The 27,721-nt window shown below is 39.7% G+C and overlaps 2 protein-coding genes across 6 annotated transcripts in view; one reads left to right on the plus strand and one right to left on the minus strand.

The window, feature by feature from the left end:
- Window positions 1–25,870, plus strand: part of LOC111251406 (GTP-binding protein REM 2-like) — a 60,380-nt gene extending 34,510 nt beyond the window's left edge. For both annotated transcript variants that reach the window (XM_086991746.1, XM_086991747.1), the window contains 2 exons: window positions 5,280–5,541; window positions 20,273–25,870. In XM_086991746.1, the coding sequence (XP_086847872.1) occupies window positions 5,280–5,541; window positions 20,273–20,670 (660 nt within the window). In that variant the 3' untranslated portion in view covers window positions 20,671–25,870. The remainder of the gene's footprint in view (window positions 1–5,279; window positions 5,542–20,272) is intronic.
- LOC111251409 (uncharacterized) overlaps window positions 5,535–27,721 on the minus strand; it is a 67,403-nt gene continuing 45,216 nt past the window's right edge. For 3 of the 4 annotated variants that reach the window (XR_015329473.1, XM_086991751.1, XM_086991748.1), the window contains one exon: window positions 20,445–20,582. The gene's annotated coding sequence lies outside the window, so the exon portion shown is untranslated. Of the gene's footprint in view, window positions 6,466–20,444; window positions 20,583–27,721 lie in introns of those variants that run through there. The other variant, XM_086991749.1, reaches the window with a different exon arrangement.

The raw sequence follows: 27,721 nt of genomic DNA on the forward strand, positions 1-27,721 counted from the left end.
TTTATTAATAGGGATAGCCTTGTAAAATTAATTCTATGATTTAACGTTGTGGTCCACCGCAATACACAGTCTGGCATTTTTACGGCTGTCAATTAACAAGGCCATCAAGAGTTAGGAAGGGTGGAGTTCGTGGACCAAAGATCGCTACAAGCTTGCCGCAATTGAATAGCGCATTACGTTACAGACACCCAAAATAGATGCCTCGACAGAGTGTTAAATCAGTTACGTTGCTTACAATGCCTATGAACGGGAAACCTTCCGAGGGAAAACGATGCAGTTACCACGTGAGTTATCCTGTTACGCGGTATTAGCCATATACGGCCTATAATTTAAAAGTAGATCGCTTATTTTGGATTTACATACATATCCTATGCAGTTACCGACTGTGCCAAGACGCGTGATTTTTGCCGCTCGTACTTATAAAATGTGCTTGTACTCAAGATGTCTACGTACGTCAACCTTAATTAACAAGCGAGACTCTTGTATGCTTCACAGAGCTGTTGTCGAGACTAACTATACGGTATAACCATACGGAAAAATCGGTAAAAAAAAAAAGAGAATTATCTGTACGTAAAAATTGAAATACATTGTTATGCCATGTATGGGCTTTGACTAGATAATTATGTGCATTATAGATAAAAATGTAGTAGAAGAGATAAACACTAACTTCAGTGTGATCTTAGCAATTTTTCATAGCTTCGTCTAATTGATTCTAAAATTAATAATTTTCTGTGTGAATGTGCAAACCCAACAACAGGGCTTTCGAGAAGTTCTCAAAGGGATTTTTATCCCAAGCAGATTCGCCTTCTAGCTTAACTTAGGATCAAAAGTTTTGTCAGCGTCTCGATGTGTAGTGACAGTGCCTGCGTCGAAAACTTTCGATACGTCGTACAACTATCGTCTAGTGGCGCTGTGTTATTCTACGTAGAGGAGGCTTGGGGAGTTCCGCCTTTTGATCCATAATGAACGACAAGGTTCTCTCAGGGTTGGCATGACTGAAACCTGGGTTATTTGACGCTGTTGCGGTGAATGCACCCTTGACCCACTAGATACGTTTGTTGAGTCTGTGTGAGGGTCAAAGGTAATTTGTTTTGATATAATCTAAATTGTTATAACAAATTGGCTACTATCAACGATAAAAAATATCATAGCCGGTAGGGAATGCTATTCTTAAAAAATCAGAGAGGACACTGAAATTCGGCTTTTTACTGAGAAAATAGGGTTATCATGATATTGTTGTAAAGTACACCCTGCGAACGTTGTAGTCTCGACAGGTTCAGGTTCCTCACTGAACTTGAGTTAAATAGGTTTAGCCCTCGAATTTGGATTCGAACGTACTTCAATTGTATCACCTACTTTAGATCGTACATTTGACATTTGGGTAAACAGTGTTTCGCGCATGCTCGATACCTTGCTTAGTTACGCACATATGCCCAAAAAATCCATTCGTATGAAGTTGCTGATTTTGTGGAATCCAGTTCTTTTACGTCCTGCTTGCAAGCTGATGTTATGAAAAATATGGACATACCAATATGACGGTTAAACGCTTGATGTGCTCGTTAGCTGCCTGCCCATATTTGAACCTGATAAGGCTCAAAAGCTGCGTGCTGGTTTTTTGCCAAGCTTCATTTCTAAACCGAAGATAAGGTGAAGCCTCTAGAACTAAATGTATCTACTATACTATGTAAGATAATTGCATATATGAAGGCACGACAACTTATGACTTAGCAAACATCTCAGGTTGCAATTTATCCTACACAGACCTGTAGCCTACTTGTTGCCGCAGCAATTATTTACTGGCTACGAACTGGGAATTTAATGACTTGGAAGAAAAGAGAACATGCGGTTGCAGCCAGATTACGAGTTCCGCGACACAGAAACCCTCGGCTATCGCTAACAACATAAAAAAGAAAGACAGATCAAAGCTCTTGTCCTGTTGTTGCGTGCTAGCCAATGTGTGCTCTGTTGTGTTACGGACAAAGTTCGATTTCCTTGAATAACGATATGACATGGCATCCAGTTATCTTGCGCTGTTTGCGCATTGTCAATAAATTTTCATTCATAACAAACAAACTTCAGCTCGATTACATAGGGTGAATCTACAGGACTAGGTATATTCCAACCGATATACGTTTTCGAGTGCGAGGATCTGTTCGTGTGTGTAAAACATTTGTAGCCTGTGTCGTGCTCAGGACATGGTAGGGCATAGGATTGTGCTTGGAAAACTACGCAATGCAAAAGACCGGTTAAGTAGAAGAGTCCAGTCATCATGCTGGCTTACCAGGCAGGCAAGCTACGTAGAAAATTCTATAAATTCGAAACTGATATAGGAGCAATTCCGAACTAACAGCGCAACTAGCGCTCAGTGGATAACTAACGGAGTAGCGTTTACTCGAAAGTACGTATACGTGTATATTTCTATGCATATTGCTATTCCTATTCATGTATTGCAGGTCGTTCGATATTATTACTGGTACAATCGAGCTAAACAAAGCACCCGGATAGAAACTGTAACACCACGTGTATGCCTAGATATCCTTGAGGAGCCAAACAATAAGTAAGCTAAAGTTATTTAGTACGACAACGAAACCGTTATCGCGACGCTAAATAATTAGCAAGTTGCACAATCTGCTCTTTGTTATCGGATTGCTTTCCTTCATCCAATAACCAGCTATTTTTTTTTTTTTTTGTCATATGATTGCCTGCGATCAGGCTGAGCGTTTAAAATCAGACTGTTCCCTGTATCAGCTAGATCGTAATCACGGTGGTGGTTAGCGTTATCTAGTATACGACAAACCTAGTCGCATTACATGCTAGACAGAAAGATTTTTCAAGTTCTAGCCCATGTAGATCGTAATGGATGATCTTGTATTGATCTGTAGTAATGTTATGGCCGGCAGATGAAATGCTGTTTCTCTCTGCCGCTAGACTTGATAGGCTCATAGCCTATATATTGACAGAGACAGAAAAGATAACAAGATCTAAAAAGAGAGAGAGAGAGATATAAAGCCGTTTTCTTTTGATTGCGTCCCGCACCTATTCCCTTCTTCGATTTGATATACGTCAGCGTCTCGCACAGGCTTGAATACCGATTCGATGATATTACGCATACGAACGTGCTCACCGAAAAACAAAGCGTAGCTTTCTCTATCTTCAGAAGTGGGACCACTCAATCCATTCGCGAGCGAACTGCACGGCCCGACATCTCCGTTCATTCGATAGATATCATCATGTTCTCGTAATCCTACTCCTGGGATTTCTGCTAGTAACACAGGAGTAGCTCTGATAGTCTTTCTGTTTCTGTTTCTGTTTCGTCCTGCATAGACATATCTACGGCGAACTTTTCCTTTAAACTGCGACGTAAAGGCTAGCGCGTACGGTAAGAGACACGAACAGCTGTCAACGCGATACGGCCCAAACGAGGAACGGTTATTTTGCTACACGTTCTCGTTGTATATAGGTTATTATTACATTATAGTAAATTAGGTGGCTCGAATTCGCTACGCGTGTCTTGGCCACAAATAGCCGTGGTGGTAATGATAACAATAGCACTATTATGTTAGAGAACAGCTCATTCAGCGGCCTATACAATGTTCTATTTATCTTCTAGAACACGTTCAGAAAGCAAAAAAACACGGTGATATTCTATGCTAAAGCGGTGTATTTTCAGCAGCCATATCAGGACAAAATTTATTGCATAGAAAATTTGCCGCTATAGTACTTCAAAGCCCCAGGGAGTTTCACATTGTTTAACTGTGGCGGCAAACGCCCATGAAAATAATGAGCTCTGATTTGCTTTTCTACCACGAGTGCCTTCCTTTACGGATGATGCGAGCCGTATCAGATGATTGATATGATTTTTGCCACAGAATGTGGCATTTCTATCCGAGTGCTAAAGGACCTATTTTGACAAACCAATGAAAAATTAGCTCTAGAACCGAACATAAGATCTCAAACATATAATATATTCTCTACATACATACATACAGCTGGAAAAGATCAGCTTAAGAAGTGCAGCATATATATATATATATATATATATATATATATATATATATATATATATATATATATGAATTAAAAGCAAAATATAATCTTTGCTCTTAGTAAAACGTAGCGCTACATTATCCTGAGTAATTATAGGAGGGAAAAGAGCCAACACCAAGACCCTGTCTCGTAACGAGTACGACTGAATCACCGATTAACAAAGCCAGAAGCTAGACAGTGCGCATCAAATATACTTCTTGCATCTTGGGTTCGTGGAAGAACTCCTCGAATTTTGGCCATTTAGAGTTACTCGATATATAGATGAATAAAGGATCTATATGGCGGATTAGCTTGCGTTTGTGGCGTTGCACCTTTTGCGGACTTTTGTAGGGAGCAGATAGGCAAAGATACCTCGCGGCGCAAAAAGGGCTCAGTTTGAGCACGAAAAACAATATGATACCAAGAGAGGCTTTACGTTGTACTTAGCTTATCTGTTGCCATAGGTGCTGGCAAGCATAACCGTTGCTGAAAATCCAACTCTTATATCGTGCAGTGCCCAGTGCGCTGCATTCGCTGACGTAACGGATACGGCTGCCACGCTTTACGGTATGCCAAAAAGAGGGCCAGATCGGCGAACGCTGCAATCGTAAGAGGGGTCCTCAGTTATCGACTGAGCAATGGCCAACATGGCTGCCTGGTAAGTCTGTGTCTGTGTCGTCGTTTCTATCGCATTTTTCAAGCTGGAACATTGTGCGGTCAATGTTTATTGTAGAAAGGAGTCCAGACATATAATATCACAGTCTATAGAAAGCGTTGCACGATTAGACTGGTTGCGAAATGTACAATTGTCGCTTAACATGTTTTCCCTCTTTCGGCTTTGAAGGGCGACATAATTTGGATGATTAACGCCCATCTTTTTCAGTGCGTTAATACGGTAACGTCGTAACTAGTGAGCATGCTGCATTTATTACTAGATAAATTACATAAATTACTAGATATTAACAATCAAGAAAGAAAGGAGTGAAAGAAAATACGCAATTTAGGAAACTAAAGTATTATTATTACTGAGATTGACAACTGCTTGTGCATATACACATTGTATTCTGTACCTGTTCATTTCTATTATCGTATGTTTTCCAGCTTCTACCAAATATCAGCAAAAACAGGATATATAAAATAATATCGAGAGCAGTGCTTTTATTAACTACAATTGAAAGTAAAAGAATCGTACGGGAACACTTGTTCACGATGGTCCTCTAAGGTGAACTGGTATTTTTTGTTGTCGCACACAGGTAACAAAGCAACACTTAGAAGAGGCAGACGCTTTTGTAGTCGTCTATTCCGTCACGGACAGGGAAAGTTTGGAATTGGCCGAGGATACCATTAGTCAGCTGAGAGTTCTATGCGGACATCAGAAGGGCGGAGGTGTCGGTCGACGGAGATCCTCGGCTACTGCGACTCTAGGCGGCCTCCTGAATAGGCCCATCACCAAAGCCGTCATCTTAGCAGCAAATAAGGCCGATCTAGCTAGGAAAAGATGCGTATCAACAGAAGGTAAGCTATTAACAGTTCTTAACTTGTCAACAAAAAGGAAACAAGCGTATTGTAGATAGATGGAATCTCATTACAAAGAGTAGAGAGTTGATACATAATCAAGTTAGTTAATAAAATATAGCTAATATTAGAGGTACCACATTTGAGTACCGCGAACACTTACTGCGAATATTCATATAAGTTTTAGAAATTGGAAAAGTGAATAGGCTGTAACAGTGAGCTAGCTCGTAGTATATTTGCGAGGATCGACCAGAATGTATTTTATTGAGATTATTCGTTTTTCCTATTCGTTCTACTAAGAAAAAAAGCCAAAAAGCCGTAGGGACAGCTGTGTATGGAGCTGTTCCGTATTGTAGAATACGGTCACGCATCGAACTAGCTAAATTATTATTGTCCGCGCTATTTTTAGACAAGGATTTGAACTGGATCAGCAACTCCAAACGCTTTACGTTTTCTTACTCCTTTGAATAATGATTCGGCTGACAGTAGCCGAGTTGATTTCAACAAATGGAACAGTGATGTTTACTTCCGTTTTCGTCCGGAACCAACACCGCTTTTTCCCTTCGGCTCGTCGCCCAAGGTGCGCCCCTCCAAATTCCTCGACGTTTCGCTGACTTCGGTTGCAAATGCGTACGAAAGGTCGTTCATTTTGCTTTTTTCTTGAATAGAGCCTACAAGTCCTTCTCGTCAATAACCTTTAATCTAGCCTGTTCTTTCGTATCCCCCATTTGCGCGTATTTAGTACAGGCTATATGCGAGATAACCTGAAAGTCCGTGCAGGTGGAGGCACTTTTGTGTCACGATGTTATACGGCTCTCTGGTAGATAAACGGTTTCTAACTGGTCGTGAATTAGCTGACCGTGTCTACGGAAAGTATCCGTATACGACTCAGCACATGTTGATGCACCACCAATTGTAGTGTACCTATACGTACAGAGGTAGAAAAAGGATGAAAATGATTTAAATATATATTTTAGACTAATCCACATCTAAATAGGTTATGCCATGTAAACACTGCGACAAAGGTCTTAGATGAATCAATATTAGGTAAAAAAATACTAATATATTAAATATGCCTCGTGGACATCTTGAGAGTGCTCTTTAACAGGCTGCCTACTGGAAAACTGATATATACGCGAGCCTTGAAAGCGATACTTCCCCAATGGCGAACTACTCATCTGGCATGTGTGGTCTTCCCGTTAAGGCAAACAACTAGTCTATAGAACTCTATCTGCTTAATTATGTACGATATAATACAATTAGGCTGCGAGCGGAAGAAATACAATAGACATTAAAAATTGTCGAACTAATATATAGAGAACTACTGTATTTTTATACGGCATTTTGTGCAATTTGGTGTACACCTTTGGATTTCCAGCGCAAACCTGCCAGCCACACAGATCCTTTTGTCTCGTTGACAGACTGGTTACGGATCCGATCTCAGTCCACTTGCATTGTATGAATTGCTACCGGACGCATCCAAAGTATTTAGAGAAGATGTTAGAATGCATCATCATCTACGTAGCACTCGAGCTTCTGTTCCTCACCAGAAGATCAGCTTCTATTTAATTTCATCTATCAAGTAGCAGTTGAACAAACAAGGGTAGACGTTTGAGTAACATATATCGTATAAAGCGATTGACATGTTTCTCGCAAACAACAACCGCACGACGACAAGCCCAAGCTGTCAATGGGCGCCCGCGGTTAGTGGACTAAATGACGTTTATACGATGTTTCTTTGCTATGGCCAATCGACAGACTGCACGTACCGAATACTACTTATTTCAATTGCAAGTTCGCGACTTGCGTAGTTGGTCATCATGTGACTGTGAATGAATCATTTGTGTACATTATGCATTTATAAAATGTGTGTCAATTTCTCTATTGCTTGTTGTTGAAAACGAAAACATAGATCCCCGAAAGGCAGAAGGGAAGGCAGGACGGGCAACCCTATGTGGCATCGGGCGGGAAAATATTTACATATCACACAGATTGTAAGGAAAGACGGCCGTTAGAATGTTGTTTGCCTTTGTGCGCCAATTCTTATCAATCTTTTTTACACAGCTCGATAAAGGCCAGCATTAGTCGATATTTACATAGTTTTACACCAATCTTCCGCAAGAAGCTTTTTTTGCAGTGGCCATGACCGTCCTGTTGCGAAAGATTTCGTCCGCACAAAGTCGCAAAAAGCTCGCTATTTGCTCGTAAGTAGATGCAAACAACGCCAGGGGCCTGTATCTATATGGTGACTAACTGGCTGGCCATAGATATTATTGCTATAGTGTTTTCGTGTGTCCTCGCTCGAAACGTTCTGGGGGGCAGTGTATCAGGCCGTAATGCATTGCAATGAGCGTCGTAAGGGCGTCAACCGTAAATGCTTGGACCTACTGAATATTGTCAGGGAGGTGTATTAGCCCTATCCTAGACAGCCTATCTTCGAACTTTCAGATTGCAAACTGAAATTCTAGAATAAACCTCTTAAGCCCTCCAGGCCATCTCTGTTTTTCGAAATCTATCTTTGTTTCAAAACAATCTTTAATGAATCTATAACACATTTCTACTCACACAACGTTTTTTTTTTTAAGATATTAACTATGAAGCTGTGGACTAATAGTGGTGCCGTACGGTACTCTTTAAAGGGAAAATTGAAACAATTTCGCTATAGGAATGCCAGACATCGTATTCCTTTAAATGATACAATTGGGCTTTATTTTCGTACACTATAACCCCTTTACACAATAGAACGAGAGAAAACCTAAAAGCGAAAGTGACATTCTGTCGAACTTTCTAAAGATGATTGTATTTTTGGTAGCTGGTTTGATTACTATGACTTGATATCTTCAGTGTTTAAGATTAAAACGTACTTAGCTATAGAATATCAAATTGTTTTTTATTCCGATGTTGGATGAACCACAATCTAGAGGGCAAAATCTCATGGATCATTAGAGATTATAGAAGATCACGAAATCGTAAAGTTTAACGCGGTTGCATGCTAAATGTTTTACAAACTAACAGTGCACGACAGAAGCTCAAAGACCCAATCAATTGCTCCCAATAGCTCTGTGAAATAATTTCGTGAATATGATTGGGAAAAGGTTTTATCGGTAGTGATAAGATGCTGTGAAGATGTCCGTGTGCACAAAAGCCGCAGTCGATAAGTGGCACATGGCAATAACTTATTTTAGAAATGTAAGTAGAAGGAAGTATCATGCTCTTCAATGTTAGGCAAGTTGCGGTCCGTAAAAAAAGTATACCGTTTAGATACAGCACTGTGGTAGGGGTTGATCTCCCTCAACGATTTCACTATTTGAAGATTACATTATTGACCAGTTTTCTTTATTGCTATTAATGGGTAGGCCCTGAAAAGCTATTCATTGCTTTAATTTTTATACACATGCAACGTATAATATAGCAACATATGAGCCAAGTACGTGCGCTGCACGAGTTAACTGGAGAAGAGTACTACTGGGCATAGTGTATGCTTATAGTGGCAACGGCAAATTTTCACGCTGCCGGACGGACATCACGCCAACAATTATGCCAAGTACGACCGGTACCGCCGATACATTTGAGAGATGGTTATTGTCTAGCAATCCCTTTCACTACATTGTGTATACATATATATACATAAACAGCTAGGTAGATACATTTGCATTTCGAATGTATTGGTGTTGATTACCGTCACGAAGAGCTTCAAGGCCGGTCGCATCAAGCAAACATCCTTTTGATATTTATATGTAGGTTCCTCGTACACGCACGCACGCACGCACAGAAATAGTCACGCGCAAAAACTCGTTTCGCTGACTGCGTTCCGTGTTACTAATGTATCGACAAACATACGCAGCGTTCGCTTTTGGGGATCGACGTTTGATGTACAACAATTAGATGCTTCAAGCAATCGAATCGGCGGGTGGATTGCGAAATCTTCTCATATTCATAAGTTGTAAAAAAAATGCTATAGAACTTGCTATAGGATTCCGTTTGTCTTTTAAAGCTCTTTTAAAGTGTTGATTCAGTCCAACCCCATACGCTAACTATTGTGTATCAAGACCGTTACAAACAATGCCAATATTTCGATGAGCATTTCTTGCGATATCGGCAATAACTTATGCCGTATATACTTTTACTAAGGTCGTCACAATGGGCCCGCTACAACCAGATAAATGATCGCCGCTGTAGCACAGCAGATAGCTTCCCTCACTTCGGCTCCACTTGGGCCTAAACCGCTTTGTCGATCACGCATCTTTATATATGGTCTATTACCTGCAAGCTGTTGGTGTTGGCAGCAGGCGCTGTCGACAGTAATAAAGCTCGCCAGTACGGTATTGATGCTGTACTATCTTGTGAAGTAAACTAGCAAGCAGCGGGCGATAACATGACGCCCACTTTTTTCAAATTCATTTTAACCAACATCCTATTTCAATGTATGCAGTATCTTAATGTGACTAAAACAGTATGTTGTAGATAGGTCGCTGCATTATTGAAGCTCGAGCTTTTCTTACAGATCGAGTAAGATACGTCCTCTGCTGGTTTACACCGCTAGACCTTGGAGAACATCCTTCTTATGGCCAGACTATTCTGTTTTGTAAATGCTCGTTTTCTAAAAGTAATGAATATGTTACGTAGCTTGAGCAACTTCAAAAGCGGGTCAGACGTGAGCGAACAGGTCGCCTCAAGGTTCTATTGGATCCACGCAGCAGAGTTTGATGGGTGGGCACGTGGTTATAAATACGAAAACAACGGCAACAATGGTGGTAGCGATAGGGTTTAACTAATGAGATAATTTATATAGCGCATAGCTGAATTTCGTTAAATATAAACAGCTGTATTACCATTTCTTATCTAATATATTATATATTATGTTTCAACAATGTATACACTATGATTTAATTGGATCATCCTTTTTTTTGACAGAACGGTAACTTTCATTTACTGCTCTAATTTAATAACCTATTCGAGAGTGTTTCGATAGAGATAGCAATTACGTTTTCGACAGGACGAAGCCTTCTGCGCGGGGCAATTCTCAGCTGCTCAATAACTTCCAGCTTTTAGCGTCCATTCTATATTAATCACTTTCTCGCTTGCATCCTTGTACTGGTTTTAAATTGGAATCGTGAAAAAATACACAGGTGGACGTGACATTATTGTACCGCCGTCGAAGGTAATCACTTTGTCTATTGTCAATAATAATCGTATGAAGTACGATTCCCACGCGTCTCTCGTTTTATACTAGTTTTTTTTTTTACCGTTTTAAATAGGTTCAACAAGACAGGTTCATTATGCAAAGCTGTCTTGCAGGAATGACTGTAGCCCATGTCAAATCATGTCAACATCTACCTTGAAGGCCGAATATCACCTCTATGGCCAATGGTTTGAATAGGCTCCCAGATACAATATAGGTGCGGGACACCTTGCCCAGGTTACACGATTTTCAGACTGTGAACCTGACATCCACGTAAAAAAAGTTTCCCACGGAATGTATCATTATTAATACCCGTCTTAGTGATAGTTTTAGGCAGTGAAAGAATCTATAGAATCTAACCAAGCACGATTATGTTTCAAAGTAAGCGTCTGCGCTGGCTTCGATCGCCTGTATTATTTCATACTGCTGCTAATTATCTGTCTAGTGAGTCTCACACCGATATTGGCCCTGTCATTAAGCTCGTTTGAAAACATTTCTCACGATTTGTTGACTGTTGCGCCAAAAGCTGTCACAAACACGCGTCAGTAATTAATTAAAATAAAATCCATCATTCATAGAATCAAGATTATATTTGTTTGGTTTCAATGAAGCTTCAATACACTTCGACCTTGCATCCCCTTCCAAATGCAACCTTTGAGGGAAACCAATAAAAATTAATTCAGACCCGCAGGTACGAACGATAAGAATAACTTAGAAAATAAATGATAACTAGCCTAAATTACTTGTATCCGCCAACCATGGAGCAACATGGTGATGTTAGAATCACCATGTTGCTCAAGATCCCCCCCCAGTTTGCTACTGTATGGGACTCAATTTGGCTAGCTCTAGTATGATTTAATCCCGGTATACTAGCAGGTTGTGAACAAAGGGCACGACTCTGGGAAATTGTATAGAGATTTTCAGGTATCCAACTGAGGAATGCGCCTTGCTAATTAGGCAGGGCCTGGAACAGGTCATGCAATAAATTCTGGGTAAATGAAGATACATGTCCTCTAGCATTTACTTACTTAGCAAGTGATAAAGCACGATAAATAAACAGCACTGTCGATTGAAGTTGCCACTTTAAACATACGAAATACATTATGGACCTATAAGATATTGGTCACGTGTTAAATTACATTTTAGAATCCAAGCTTTAGTGCGCCATGATGTGAACCCTCTCTTTGAGTTGAATTCAGCATTTATTTATTCTATCTAGTCCTGGAATAGAAGAACTTGTCCCATTTGAGCGGTTGTTGACGGGAGCTACGTTGCGATGATTTGCTAGAAATATTCTAGACAATCGTGCCTAGTTCCGTCTCGTTCAGTAGACTAAAGGCCTAGATTTGAGCTGTAATCGCCTATTCTAAGTCGAAATTTTTAATCACGGCTTATAATTCGGCGAACGTGTATAAACGGGCGGAACTTACAATCGGCAGATAAACTGGTCATGAACTGTTTCATAGCTATAACAATGTATCGAAGCTTATTGAGTTATTTTCTTTCGGAAAAAACACGCAGCTTTACCCGTTGTTTTGCGACACGGTAAGATGTCACAGTTGAAGTTAGATTTCACTTGTTGCTTGTTCTCTAATCATAATCGAAATCGTTGTTATTAAGTTAGCTTTTCAGTTTTTTTCTCTTTTTTACTTCTCCTCTTTCCTTTACCATTTAGCTCCGTAGCTAAATTAAGCTATCATTCAAAGATGCTGCGTGTGAAGGTTAGACATTGTTTTTTTACTTCTAGAGCAAATTGTGCACCATGGTTAGCCCTGAAAGGTACATTTTCGAGGCCTACTTTACGATGCCTTTCACCAAACGCTGCCAAAAAAGCCTAGGGCATTTGTGAAGAGGACGTGATCGTTAAACGATACCTTCTAGAGTGGTTTCAGAAGTCTACAAATGACAATTTAAGATCTAAGCGATGCAGCCAGCGCTCAGGCTAAAACTTAACCTCCATCCAAAAGGTATCTACGAGCCAAGTGTAATGGATCAAAGACATTTTTGAATAAAGAAAAGGAAAAGTGTTGTGAATAATGCAACGGATTCCATAGAGGTTAATATGGGACGACTATTTTCGTTAAAAACGTAATTTGCTTAGTCCCAAAAATGCAGGAAATTCTTAATACAATTCTGAGGACCAGCGATGGCGATACATTCCTTTCAAAACATTGAAAAAAAAAATTAAATATATATTAGACTGTACTGCACACTTAGTGCGTTTAGAATAAATAAATCCTCTAGAAGTTCAGGCACCGGACATTTGGATCCGATTGTAAGCACCGAAGTCCATTAAAGCACTGCTTTCGAAAAATCAACCCCGAATGAAAAGCGATTCTTAACGGCATCAGAATTAACAAAACGATCGGGCAGTTCATGCAAATTAGGGAAAAGGGCGGATTCCCTGTGAGAGGGAAGTTGTAACTTGAAAGGAAACGTATCCGCGTGCTAATATTAGGGACACCTTGTAACCTAGGTTCGAAGTCGAACATAGATAGACTTCGTTTCCAGCCATAAGAACTCGATACATAGAGGCAAGGAGGCGAAGCCTACAGAAAGAGGGGGTTTTGTTTTACGACAACTCTGTCGAAGTTAGCCCAAGAATTGGAAAGGATTATTTGCATGTTCCACATGTTCGTACATACACAGACCTACGCTATAGCTCTTATTGATTTAGTATTTTTCCTTGTAAAATGAAATGAGCTCCTTCTCGGAAATGCCAATGTCTTCGACTAAATATTTCAAATTTTTTTCTATCGATTGCACGCAGACCAAACGCAACCAAAACGTACGCGTATTCGTGTATGCTATTCTGCATTGAGTAAAACCATGCCATCAATCCGAGTTTACAGGTCCGTCATATAGATTTAACGACCGGGATTACGAACAACGCGATTAGAACTCTAACCTATTCTTTTCGTTCTCGAAATACGCACACATACGTATTTTATTCACGAATGCTAGTTTGAATATAACTTCATATATAATATAAATATATATTCTATTCATATACAATATGAATATATATATGAAAGAAAAAAACTTATGTTTTCTGGGGGGGGGGGGGGCATTTTAGGGGACAGGAAATATTTTTACTATACAGACTATGATGAGGTGCGGCGAATATGATACAACTTAGTGAATTGTCTCAAGAACTTCTAAGTCGAGCATTTTTTCGCATTTGCGTGGTGGATCTAACTTGAAAAACAACTTTGCATTGCAAACAAATACTGGAATATGAGACAATTCGTATGTGACTATATATATATATATATATATATATATATATATATATACACATATATATATATATATATATATATACACATATATATATATATATATACGTATTCATGAAATGAAAACCTGTAAACGATACAGTTCGTTACGTCTCATAAGGTTGCTACGTCTGGTCTAACGGACTTCAAATTGCTAGCTAATTCCGTATTAAATTCGGTATTTCTCTTGGTATGCACATGGCGGACCTAATAACACTACGAGCTTACATATCCTGATCATTATTACTAGTTATAAAATTTCAATAGTTCGAAGATTGCCCTCTTCCTCAATGAGGCAATTCGGACTCAACACCTAAACAAAATTGCCGGGATGCTTCTTACAGCTGTCTACGTCGAAGAATGAGAGTTTTCATATTGATTCAGGAATCTATCGAATTGTTGTTTGTGCAGAAGGATTCGGTAAATTACTGTTTTCTTTTCTCTATGTGAGCGAAGTACCAGGCAATAAGTCTCATACAGTATCGCATGAACACCTTAGGTATGAAACATCGGATGTTTTATGTCACACACGAATCTCTCTTTCATGGCGGCCATAGAGAATACATGATGATGTCGTAAGCGCTGCTTCCGCAGCAGTCAACGCTGAATCTTAAACGAGGCATAGCACATAGTATGAAGAACGATATGCGACGCGGAACGACAGTTCGACAGGCCTTCATCGAGTGTGCACGCCGATCATTAATGGCGGCTGAAAGTCTGAACGTTGAAAAAGTAAATATTTTGTCGATGTGGAACAAAGTCACTGAGTAGATTACATTAGAAGGCCGACGGCCGTCGTTAGAACGACATTGCAAACATATACTAGTTCTGACTCGGCTTGTGGAGAAAGTTTTCATTTGCTTCACTTTTTTTCATTTCTTTCAATTTCCACCTCTGCTCTGTTTGCCTATTTATGCAGTCACATTAATATCTCATCAAACGAATCGCGCCTCTATCCATCTACGTTTCTATGTATATACTGCTAAAAATCTGTATCTGTTACTTTGTTTGTATCTCTGACACAGATCGATCCCTCAACATGGTCATGTTGGGCTGGTGCTTCCATCGTATTGCTCGCTTTTCATATCCGTGAAAACGTTATAGAGACCGAAGTGGGCTATTTTTTTTTTTTGAGTACGTTTTTTGTTTGTTTTCTATTGAGAATATCGTAGCCCAATATTTACATGGAGGCCTATGCAGCGGGTAATTGCTACTGATACCAATCGAGAGCCTTCGCCAAGTCAAGTCAAAATACAATGTATGCCCCTACACCCAAAACTCAGCTTAAAGGTTAAAAATGTCCACCTAAAGTTGAAAACTTAACATGACATTCTATGTAAGGATGCTTTTTCTCGACGCCAATCGAGAGATCTCCACGGTGCTGAGTAAGAGTGCAGTACACGTCCCTATACTTAAAATGGACATTGGAGTGAAAATGGTCAAAAATCAATTGAGGGGCTCACTCTGCTGACTTGATAATAGGGTGAAAATGCGTTCCGCGTTACTTTAGCGTATTTTTAGAGTGGATTTTTTATAAGTCTAAATTGAAAAGTTGCGGCATCTAATACGACTGACCTTTTACTTATTATTTTGTTTCTTTTCCGGGATATCCGCTGCACTCTTTTCCAAAAAATATCGAACCTTTTTTTGTTGACGTCCCTTCTTTACGCTAATCGACAGATTTTGATTAAGTATAGATGCAGCAATCTTCCCATAGATAAAAGTGATACTCCGGCGTAAGAAAGGCAAAAAATCCGATGTAGCAACATGGGAGCCTAAATAGGAAAGTTGCTTCTGCTCACGATGAGCTGGGTCGAACATGAGCAATACAATATCTACATGCGTAAATCTCAGTTGTCGAGACCAAAATGCCGTTTGAAAGATAGAAACCTAGCATACTGTTCTGCGTAACGGATCTTCCTGACAACAATCCATAGATCATGAAGAGTTGAATAGATACGCACCCAAACCTGAAATCGATTTTCCTACCTAACATGAATAAGCAGATTAGTTGGCTATATTAATCGCAACGTCTACTGAAAGACCGATTCAGATCATACTCCTCTCTCAGAGATCGGTCAACGGCCGATCTTATTAACGTTTCGGTTAAAATTCGCTTAAATTAAAAAAATCTCAAGTCGGTTCAGCTCCTGCTAAAGTAACTGCAAAAATAATGACAATCTATTTTATTGTTCAATTGTTTACATTTGATGTTTTTTTAGCGGAATGATCAAATATTTCTGTGTCAGCATCGTCGGTCGAAAGACATGTATATCCGTCTGCAAAAACAACTTGATCTGACAGCGACTGAAGCCAGCTGATAGGTCCGAGTGAGTGCTCCTTAATGCGTAATGTGTCACATCCAAATAACCCTATGCATAGCAAATAGCATGAACGGACAAACTTATAAACCACGTAGAACAGACAGAGCCGCAATCTGCGTCTGAAAAAAACTACTCTCTAGGTGCGTGTACGAATAGAAAATCCTTACTATATCTGAGCGTATCAACTGGATCGAGTTGGTTCGAAAGAAGGGCGACTAATACAATAGAAACTGAAGTTCCTGCTATTTAATGTTTCTCTATACATAATACACGTCGCTCGCAGCAAGGCCCACTTGAAAAAGCTGTGTAAACCGCTAAAGTATCGAGGAAGGGATCTACTTCAAGCTGGCATACTCTGACGATACGTTTAGAACAAAGCCGTTTCTGATCGAAGCATTGAAGAGACGAGCCGGGATTTTTTTTCCGGTAAATTATCAAGCCAACTGTACCCGTTTTACATTCAGTCTAATATATTACTAAACTACTTGCATCGTTCACTTCCACTCTACTAAAACTATGTGATAGCAGTTCAATGTGCTTAAATTGAGCTGTTCTATAAATTCAAAAAGTTCAGAACTTTACTACGTGACAAAGTGAACTATAAGTAAAAAATATTTACACAAAAGTTACCGTTCTAACGTTGTAGCCAGATACGTAATAACTACATATATTACACACACCGAAATCTATACTATAGCTGTCGCCTATAGATATTGACGGTTGGAATCGTGTGCTCAAGAGACGCAAATAGAGCCATTGAAACGCCAGTGGAAACAGATAGTCGACGTAACACTGACAATCGAAAGCTTGGAAAAATCTAACGCAAACACACGCCAACAGACAATGACAGAACAGATAAAATTTGCCATTACTCTAAAGCGGACCTGTTGAGAAGCGTGACCGCTTATTGTTGTGAAACAGTATGGATTACCGAACTGATAAACGAGCAACACGCCACAAGGAAGATGTACTTCATAATGGAACAGTGCCGGGACAAAGCGTGGACCCGTCTAGCTTTAGGTAAACATTTTCAACAGGAACTACAGTTCGATGTAGTTTTATCAGATTATCAAAATGCAGGACAGTGAAGCCATAAGTGCTATGTTGAATTCGTGGTCGGGAAAAAAGTGCCTCGGGGCCACTCGCTTTGAGGCGCGGACAAATATATATATACGTGCTGAAATTATCGAAATGTGTAGGTGAAATTTCTACAAAGATTTTGAAATTTTGTCACGATGTGGCGATTAAAGAAAATGACGCTAATTGTTATCGAGGTACAATTATTAGAAGAAACGAGCTGAGTATGGTCTATCGTTTGCGTTTTGAAGATGCCGATATGAAGAACGTTTCTACTATTGGTCGATTCATTACGAAAAAGGGAATTATTGCGTATGTTAATATATGCGGATAGCGATGTCAGCTACGAAGAACGAGACAGCTTTAAACCATTAGAAAAAAAAAGCATGTTACATCAATGGATTTACTCGACCGTGTTTCCCTTTACCCACAGAAATACAACAAGATCGAACTGTTGCTAAAGCAGTTGGCTGAAAGTGAGCGATGAAAGATGGACCACATAGGAAAATACGCAAAGAAAAAGGAAAAACATGCGCTCCATGAACTGTGCCGAAGCCCTGACCAATAAGATCAGAAAGGAAATATGCACCGTCGCCGCGCAGATTACCTGTGTCAACACCTAATAACATTAAAACAAGCTTCTGATAAAGATCCCCCTGAACTAGTGAGAAAAAAAAAAAAAGCGCCGTGTTCCACTATGATAATGCCAGACTACATATATGTTTTGCTACCAGGCAAAAATTAAAAGAGCTTGGATAGGAAATTTTAATGCATGCACCGCATAGTCTCGATCTTGCATTATCAGGCTATCGTCTGTTTCAGCATCTGCAGGATTTCCTTGATAGTATTCATTTGGTTTTACTAGAGAGACTTAAAGATCATTTTTCGCCTAGGGACAACAAAGGTCCTGCAATGGTGGGGCTATGGTGCTAGCGGAAAGCAGCAGAAAAGCATCGGTAATATTGTTTAAAAATATAAAAAATTATCGATTCAATCTGGTCTTAAAAACGATCAACACTTTTTTGATAATCCATTATATACGGGGCGCTTTTCATCAAAAAAAAAAGATGTGCGAATCTATCATCGTCTATAAACAGTTCTTTTGATATAGCGCCAACCTCAAGTTAAAAAAAACAAGCTTTTCATAAGGACACTGCAGACCGCTCAGATGGGCTCATGGCAAACACGTCTACATTCAGTCTGAGTATTCGAAACGATCTTCATGTCTGCCGCTTCCCGGAAATACAATGAGAAGCATTTGATGTGCTGAAGCCTTCACTGTTCCTGTTTGCGTACGCCACATAACACTCTTGTAGTATCGTTCACAGAAGAATAATTCCGAACCCCAAAACAAATATTGTGTCACTCAGTGTATATGTAACATTACATGGTCCTCAATTATACGTCCTGACTCAGTGAAGAAAAAAGATGTGTTCGATCTCAACCAAATGGCTACATTTGCGCACGGTATTTATGGTGCGTATAAAGCTGGCCTGAATATGCGGTGTAAAACGTTAAACTGAACGCTGCGTACTCCTTGGTGACAATAAACGTGAATACTGTAGGAGAACTGTTCGTATTCAGGCTTTTGTTGTTCCAAGATAATAAAAAAAAATATGTTACACCCGTCTACAGTGTGGCAAGAGCTGTAAAACCGTTTCATATAAAATCACCGTTCAGATGCTGAGGCGAACACAGGTCGACAGAAACCATCAAATCCAGCAGGCATATATTTAACCTTGACACTACGCAAATTCAGTGATTTAGTCCTCGGGCACGGCAAGACTAGGGTAAATGATTACAGAGAGGTCACTAACTTCAAAGTTTTCTGTCTAAAATTAAAAGTCAACGATTTTGTCAACAAGCACTGAAAAGGGTCAATTGACCCTTTGTATATAAATAAAGTATAAATATTTTAGGATACCATCATCGCTCTATGGGCAGCATGCGCAGATAGATCTTGCTTCTGTCATTTCGATATGATCATTAGGTGTACATAGTGTTCTTCTCGATTCGAAGAAGTGCCTCGCATTGCACCCATGACCTATGTTTTTATCGATTGCCGAGTTGCTACAGCGCAATATGTTATCATCAACAAAAAAAAAAGGGTTGCAGTGGGGTTGTTTCGCGGGCCAGTTAGCTTTGGCGACGAAGCAGGCAAGTGGATGGACGACAAGACGCATCATGGCCGCCTTTATCGAATTGAACCGTTGTAATAAAAGGCAAGCATAAAATACGACTTTCAGGTGGTAGTTCAAAATGGCATTGGGTTTCCAGACAGGTGTCCTAGTTTGAAAGTAGTCATCCTACTATGCCGCCAACGTTCATAAAACTGCAACGTGCTATTATCTATGTCCTATCTTTCTGGTTCCCTCTTAAGGCTACAGTTTTATTTAAAACTGAATAAGGAAACAATGGCTTTACAGATACCTCTTGATGTAAAACCAGACCACACTTGCACCAAAATACCTTAGATGGTATGTGAAAGAAGGGGACTGTTCTGGTTAGAGTAGTTTCCGCGATACAAATGTACATGCGTCTGTACAGAGAACACGCAAGTCCGATAGGTCCACGTAATCTACAAATCTCGCAAAAGAAAATTAAAGTCGAAAGAAAAAACAAATATCTCATCTCTCGTAAAGTGTATAGTTTAGAAATGCGACATACTCGTAGTAATCGAAACTTGTCGAAAATCAAATCTTAATATCGAGCTTCTAAGTTCTGTTTCTGCACATATAGGAATATAAAACACAGATAGCTCTTTTTTCAACAAAGGATGTACCATTTATTCGTATTGTCATCTAAAACATTTCTTTACGACAATCAGTCCTGACTAATTTGAGCCTTTGTCGACACTTTCTTCTTTGCAGAGGGCCGGTCCTTAGCGAAAAAATACGAATGCAAGTTTATCGAAACATCTGCGTGTATTGGCCATAACGTAGACGAGCTGCTTGTTGGCACCCTCAAACAGATCCGCCTGAAGCAACGTTCCGGCTCCGTGCCCGCCTGGTGCACACTTGATGTGCCTCCGATCATCCGCTCCCGGGCAGCTTCCCTCAGTCCCGAACCAACGCCTGGACACGGCTATGGACACCGGGCATCCCTATCAACATCAGCCTTTCCGCCAATTATGACGGATAGTGCGGAAGGCCACCGACCTTCGGTGGCTCGTTCCATCGCCTGCAAGGCGCGCGGATTCATCAACAAATTTTGGACCAAATGCGACTCAGTGAGAACTCGATCGTGCGATGATCTCCACGTACTCTAACGAGGAGATGTAAGGTTATAACGACACTAACGATGATGATTATAACTGATGAAATTGAGATAGTGTTCTCAAATAGGTACACATAGAGATAGAAAGAAGGACATCGATGCCTAGCTATCGACAAATGTGGTCACTATACGACAAACGCAAGTGATCTGATGTTTGAGATATAGGTGACCTCAACATGTTGCTAAACATAACTAACAGTAACCGTAAAAATCGACTTGTGGCAAATGGTTATAATGATGATGAGCTAACTCATTACTTAGCTAGCACTGTTATTCGGTAGCGGTAATCATTTGAGTTATGGCCGTGCTATGAGCTTTTTTCCACGAGAAAATATTCTTTAACATGTGGGTTAAAGGGTAAAGATGATGGCAAAAAAATTAAGCTACTTCAAGCGAATTTGGCAGCCTTTGAAATATAATAAATTTTGAGCTGATTGGGCTAGTACGATTATATTTTAATACGTCTTAGATATAGTTTGCTTTATTTTTACATATTCGTCTCAGCGCTCTACCAGCTTCTGCATAGCCATATATCTACCATTCGCGTTCCCATATGTTAGCTCCCTATCATTTTTCTATCGATGGGCCACTATGTGGCTTTCTAGGGTATGGAAAGCCCCGTAATTATATGAACTTAGATCGAGAGAATAAGTGCATTGTAGCCATTGCCCGATGTTCTTTTGCCCGATATCGAGGCAACGATGTTTTGCATTGTTATCAATGCTTTCGAGTGCCATCCGAACGGTCTATGAGTTTTTGAGCTTGAGATAACTTTCATTTATTACTTCACTTTCTGCGAATATCTCGTAATAGCAGATGCCCCTGATATCTATTGCAAGTACGTCCGCCGCTTCCCGTCGGAACCTACTCAACGCTGCTACTGAACTCGAAGCGTCTGTAGGGCGACGTGATGTTTTCGTCTCGTCCCTCTCCTATCAGCGATCAAAACTGAACCGTATGTTACCTTCGAGAACTGTCTTTTTGATCTTCTGCAAATTTCACAAGCATTTACAATTGGCCTGAACTCGATTCACAGGGATCCACCTATATTCATTTTTTCGCATCTCAGTATTTGGTTTATAAGTCTGTAACATCCTACGTTATATATCAGCTCTGGCCCAAACAGCTCTTATACACTAACCTACGCATCGCTCGAAAGCGTCATCGATCACAGCAAGGCGTTTGTATTTTTCAGCTTCCGATATCTAGTCATGGACTCGCTAATCTTCCATAACTAACTTATCCTTAATTCAAATGCTTCCAGGGGACTTCAGTGTTTAGCAGCCAACTTTCATTTGCTAGCGACGCGTACTTCCAAACCTATTCAAATTCAAAGTCTAATGGATTCGCTTGTAACAGCTTAATATAATTTGGAGAAAAACAAAATACGAACCAATAGCAGGCGCCATAAATTTAGATAGAAAATAAAACACTGCTGAAGTTAACGAATGTTGTATCGTAAAAATAAGTTGGACGATAAAGTTCACAGTTCTATGAACATTTTCATATATTCAAAAATATACCCTAAGTGAAATTATAATGTAAACAAAGACAGCTTTAATTAAAAGCATCATGGACACAGTATAATGGTAAAACTACGTAAACAAGGCGCATTAACATAAAAGAGTATGCAACAGTAATTCTCTACTACACGCGAATTCTAAGACTTTGATCTTCACCAGTGAAGCTTTGAAAGATAACCTTCAGTCGCTTTCAGTAACCAAAACGAGCATCAGGGACACTGTAATTATGGGTAACTGTACACTGATAAACCTAGCACTACTCTATGCTAATCAGTTACAAGATGCCGATGGCAGAAAACGGACGATGGTGGGTCGAATAGTCAAAACGTTTATTACGTTCTCTTCGTGTAACTAGGATCAGCTTCCTGTCAGGGAAATACCATTTTATAAAAATAACAAGCGTCTGTACACACTAACTTGATGCTTTTCCGTTACGACGTGAACAGACCATGGTAGAAAAACGATTTTTTTCCCTGGATCAGTTTATCTTAGGTAAATAAACACCAAAGTCATTCATTCATGGTATAGCAGATAATTTGAAGGGACTTCGTTGGGCGTTTTCGTTGGATGCATCCAAAACCGTATGCAATACCAGTAGTGAAATCAGCCAACCTACTGTAATTGTAACATTTCTTTGATTCCGTATGCGCAATGGCAAAACTTAAACAGACAACACAAGTTTTAATGCAGTTAATTCCCATAGCGTGGTACAAAAAAGAGCAAACAGAACAAAGGCACTGGCATCCCGCTTTCTTCAGCACAGATTCGCGTAGCTTCTTCGATACACTGTCTGACAAAGCTCGGACGGATACGAAGACACGCCAGTGTGGTGTAGTCCATTGCATAAACAGATTACACCTTCAATAAAAGCTATAACACCCGACACGACTTGCCTATTGAAACTTATACAATTGGCGCCGAGTCATTAATTACAAATATGTTGTTTCCCGTTGTATCAAGGTAGTGACACCACTAAGGAGATGTCGCTACTGGTGATAGCGTAGCGTATATGGATGAGCGACGGACAGTATATATACATGTGCTCTGAACTGATATGTATATACTGTAATTAGATAAACAATCAAATATTGAAATTTCCACGCAGAGTTTGTTTGCAGAATTTGACTCCGAAAGCAGAAACGGCTCGTAATTGGGATAAATGAAAAGGGAGCGACAGAGGGAAAAACGGAGAGGCACAAGGAACGAGCAGACAGCAGTAGTAACAGGATAAACATCAACACGAATAATAACAATAACAAACGTTTACAACAGTTAATCGAGCATCAAATGAATAGTGTTGCTGTTAATTAGAACGGTCTAAGTTTTGCTCAGGTTCCCAACTTGGTCTGGCTCTAAGAAATCGTCATCCTTGCATACGGTCTAAGCCTAAGCATAACTCAGGGAACGACTATATTTATAAATTCACGCACTTGACTTTTTTTTCTGGAAGGACGGATCTCTTAAGAGTGGTAGATGTGTGGGTGTACACATCGAGCTATTCAGTGTAAGAGAATAAAAAGATTACCGAACACTCAATAATAAACCTCTTATTTAACTTGTTTTTCAGTCTGGAAAGTGACTATCACTAGGATTTAGATGGTGGACGGAAATCTGTGCGGGCAATGCTTTTCGGAGCTTTTTCTGTTGTAGACAGCTGAACGGCAGGCAAAATTGACGTGGTTGTATGTGTGATACTGCTATTCAGAGTATATAAACAGGGTGTGCACTGGTGCTACTTTAGCGATGAGAGACAAAGCGATTATGGAAACGAATGCTCTAGCTAACTCATCATAAACGAGCAGATCGATCTAACATTTCCAGCTAATTCTTCCCTTTTTCTTTTCCCTCAGTCTCGCCAATTTTAACAAAGACAAATTCAAAAATCATAGATTTAGTTTTAACCATTTGTACACAGTTCTAGCAAAAACCAAAAGATAAGTTCTACTCGGAGATAACAAGCCTGGAAACTTGCATGAAAACAAAGCGCATATAGGTCGCTTTTGTACGTACAAATTTTATGCGAGTTACGTATTATCATGACAAGTCGTCAAATTGAAATAGTGGCTACAAATCAATGGGAGCGAATGAAGGGGAGTAAATGCAGGTGATGACGACTAACTAAAACTCGGCTGAAAAACAATCCTGCGATTTTGCCATTTAGCTCCAAACATCCCACGATTTATTAAGGAACGATAGACTCTACCGAAAACTATCTAGGCGCCCCTTAGCCTGCCTCTAAATTTTCCCAAAAAGCTGTAATGCGGTGATGCTAAAATTCGTTCGCCTCCTAGCTTAGTACCATATTAGTTATTGATGATCGGCCAGATTCAACCGACCATTCGACTGCCCCATGCTAGCTAGCACAAAGGACAGGGGCCATATCCTGTTTACGAGCCCTTAACATTATAAAAAATAAGATTATATATATATATAAATAAACGCGCTGAAATAACCGTTATGTAATTAGTGGATACAGCCAGACCGCTCACTGATCAACAGCCAATTGTACGACCTGTGCGGATAGGAAATTAAATAGCGCTAAATAAATTTTGAAAAAGGAAATCTGGACACGTTTAAATCGGACAAGATCGATAGCAAAAACTCAGATATCAATCAACTGTCCTCAAGTGTTTCAAGCAACACGCTTAGTAACAAAATCAATAAAAAAAAGTCAATCTACGCTCTAACATTATTAGAAAGAGGAGGTAGCAGTTGAATTCTATTAACGATAAGTACTTGGCTAAAATATCAGATCTGAGTCATAGAAGCCGCTAATTTTCCTATGATCGTGATCGCTTATATTTATTATGTACTATTGGCTATAATGACAAGCCATAGTCGACAGGGAATAATGGCCAAATCATTAACGGAAACTATCAACGAGTAGATAGTGTCCTCACTATACACGACGAGACAGAGCATCGACTGTAGATAAACAGATCAATGACGATACGAAGATGTCTAACAAACGAAATAACAGTGCTATGGCGTAATTAGTCACCGAAGTCACGTTTCACAGAATTCATCCATCATAATGTAATCGGTGCTGGCGTAACGCTGTCGTCGTCGATCAGCATGAACTAGCACCTTGTCGAAATTAGGATTTAAAATTTTTAGGATGAAAAAGGACTATACGGAGAGGTCTAATAATTTTCCGTACATTCTATATATTTGTCAGCTCCATTGGGCACGACGTCCATTATCGCCATGACAATTATATGAATACGTTTCTGACGACTATAATATTTGTGAGGTATAGCCAGCCATCAGGTCTGGCGAGCGGGCCCATTGTCATCCTCTTAAAAGCAATACGTAGCCAGCGAGAGGTCTGAGGATGACAAAAAACGAAAACTACAAGCGATAATTTTAGATGCTGAACGCACGAGGCAGATTGCGCTCACAGCCGGTGAGTGACGGTGCCTCGTAAAGAGTCACAGAATTTCCTACACGTAAAAACATACTTAAAAATAGCGTTTACTCGAAGTAGAGTTTTGTCTCTTCAATACAAAACAATAAAAAAAAAAAACACCCGTATACCAATAATACAACTTGCATTAATGATGATAGTAATAATAATGACGAAAAAAAATAATCACAGATTTGACATATCAAGAACCGAAGTGTAGTTCTATATTCAAATAAAATAGATTTTATACCCGTCAACCTGAATGTATTGTTTTCATTGTTTTGCTCAGATACGTGGATATTGTTAGCTGTTGTATCATTTTTATCGATTAGGAGGCCCAAAGCGATCCTATTTTCTCTAATTGAACTAACACAGATGAAGCTGTGAAATACATGTCGTACAGGATAGTTAAAAACTGCCGCGCTGGATATGTGAGTGAAACTACGAAGTTTCAAGTTTGATGTAACTAAGTGACTTTTCATTGCAATGCACCGTATTATTACGTTTAGTCAGCGCTAATATCATTTAACACGACACACACGTAATATGTTCGAAGGGTCGGTCGGGTGTGATGTTATGGAGTTGACTGAAGACCCTGCGATCAGCTTCGGTTCACACTGCTAATCCATGCAGTCATCGATTCTATAAACGCCGCCATTTTAGCGCGGCGAGCAGGTATCAATAGATTACGAGCCTAAGTCTACTTTTATACCTTACTGCACTCAAATAAATGTTGGGCTTTTCAATTTTACAGGGCCAGTGAACGTTTTACATGGACGCGCATGCAGCACAACATATATATTTACAATTTTTATTTCGTACGTTCTGCCGTGAGTCTCACACGCCATCGAATTCTTCAGCCTATGCCAGGACATTATTCTGTGCATATTAATATCATATGCACGTATAACGAAGTAGGCGTGTCGCATTCGCTGCACTGCTATCATTTATTACCGGCGACAGGCTCCTTGGCCTGCCGTCGTCAGATGTTAAAAACGTCTCAACCAGTAACAGTCGGTAATCTTGCAGCGTAACGCAACGTCTTACTAGGGAAGAGGAACTTGTATCGATTTGTTGCTCTACAAATCTATGGTCTACAACGGTTCGAGCGCCGAAACTCGTGCTTCCGTGATACGCTTGCAATGTAACCGTACACAGTGGCTTGAGTTGTTATGTACACTAATAACATTTAACTTATATCTAGGAGTGAGGTGTCGCTAGGGCTTTGATTGTTAAAAAAACGTTACATCTGCTCATATCGGCTTAAAAGGTAACAGAGGGCACTGTACCGCTGTTTCTTTTTAAGCTTTTCAGTTTTACCGCTGTAAGTTAATGAATGAACAATCTAACAGCAGTGCATCGACTCAAATAGTAATCATTTTGAACATATATGGTCAAAGGAGAAATTATGCATTTTATATAGATTGTTTTGCAACTTAAAGGTCAGTTATACGTAAGTGGGTTGTCTAAACTTAGGCCTTCCTTTTAAGTTATATTTCAGATAGCAGCTAAACAAAAATGAATGAGATTTTTACACTTTTTTCTGTATTTAGTAGATGTTCATTTAAATATAGCCACCATTGACAACAATCACAGCTTTAAGTCGGGACCTATCATTTTCAAAATAATCGTCGGTTAATCCGCAAAGAACCGTACCGGCAGATTCGTACGTTTGAATTCGCTAAAGTGTCACTCGAATAGGCGACATAGACAAAATTCGGACGGAATTATATTTTCGACTGATAACAGGCTAAAAGTTCAGCAAAAAAAACAGCATACAGAGTTCAAAGGGGCAAAAACCTCAAGAAGACTAAGTGTTGGAGCTTATCTGGACGATTCAATTGTCAATTATTTTTCTCTCGAGGTTGTTAATATCTATATCGAAAGCCTAGTTATCCTCGGATTTTTTAAAAACCGCGCGAAAATTCAAACAGGGGACGTCGAACAAAAGCAAAGCTAGTTATAGTGATTTGAACTCGCACAGCGCTAGAATATTTGATAATTTCCGAAAACGAAATTTTATTTTCGCAATACTGACATTATCGTATTTCATAACGGATCGGTTTTTCCAGTGCCAGCAGTAGCGGACAGGCGCAAACTTTACATGACAAACA

This window comes from Varroa destructor, unplaced genomic scaffold (genome assembly GCF_002443255.2).
Source record: "Varroa destructor unplaced genomic scaffold, Vdes_3.0 BEIS01000005.1, whole genome shotgun sequence".
NCBI classification, from domain to species: Eukaryota; Metazoa; Arthropoda; class Arachnida; order Mesostigmata; family Varroidae; genus Varroa; species Varroa destructor.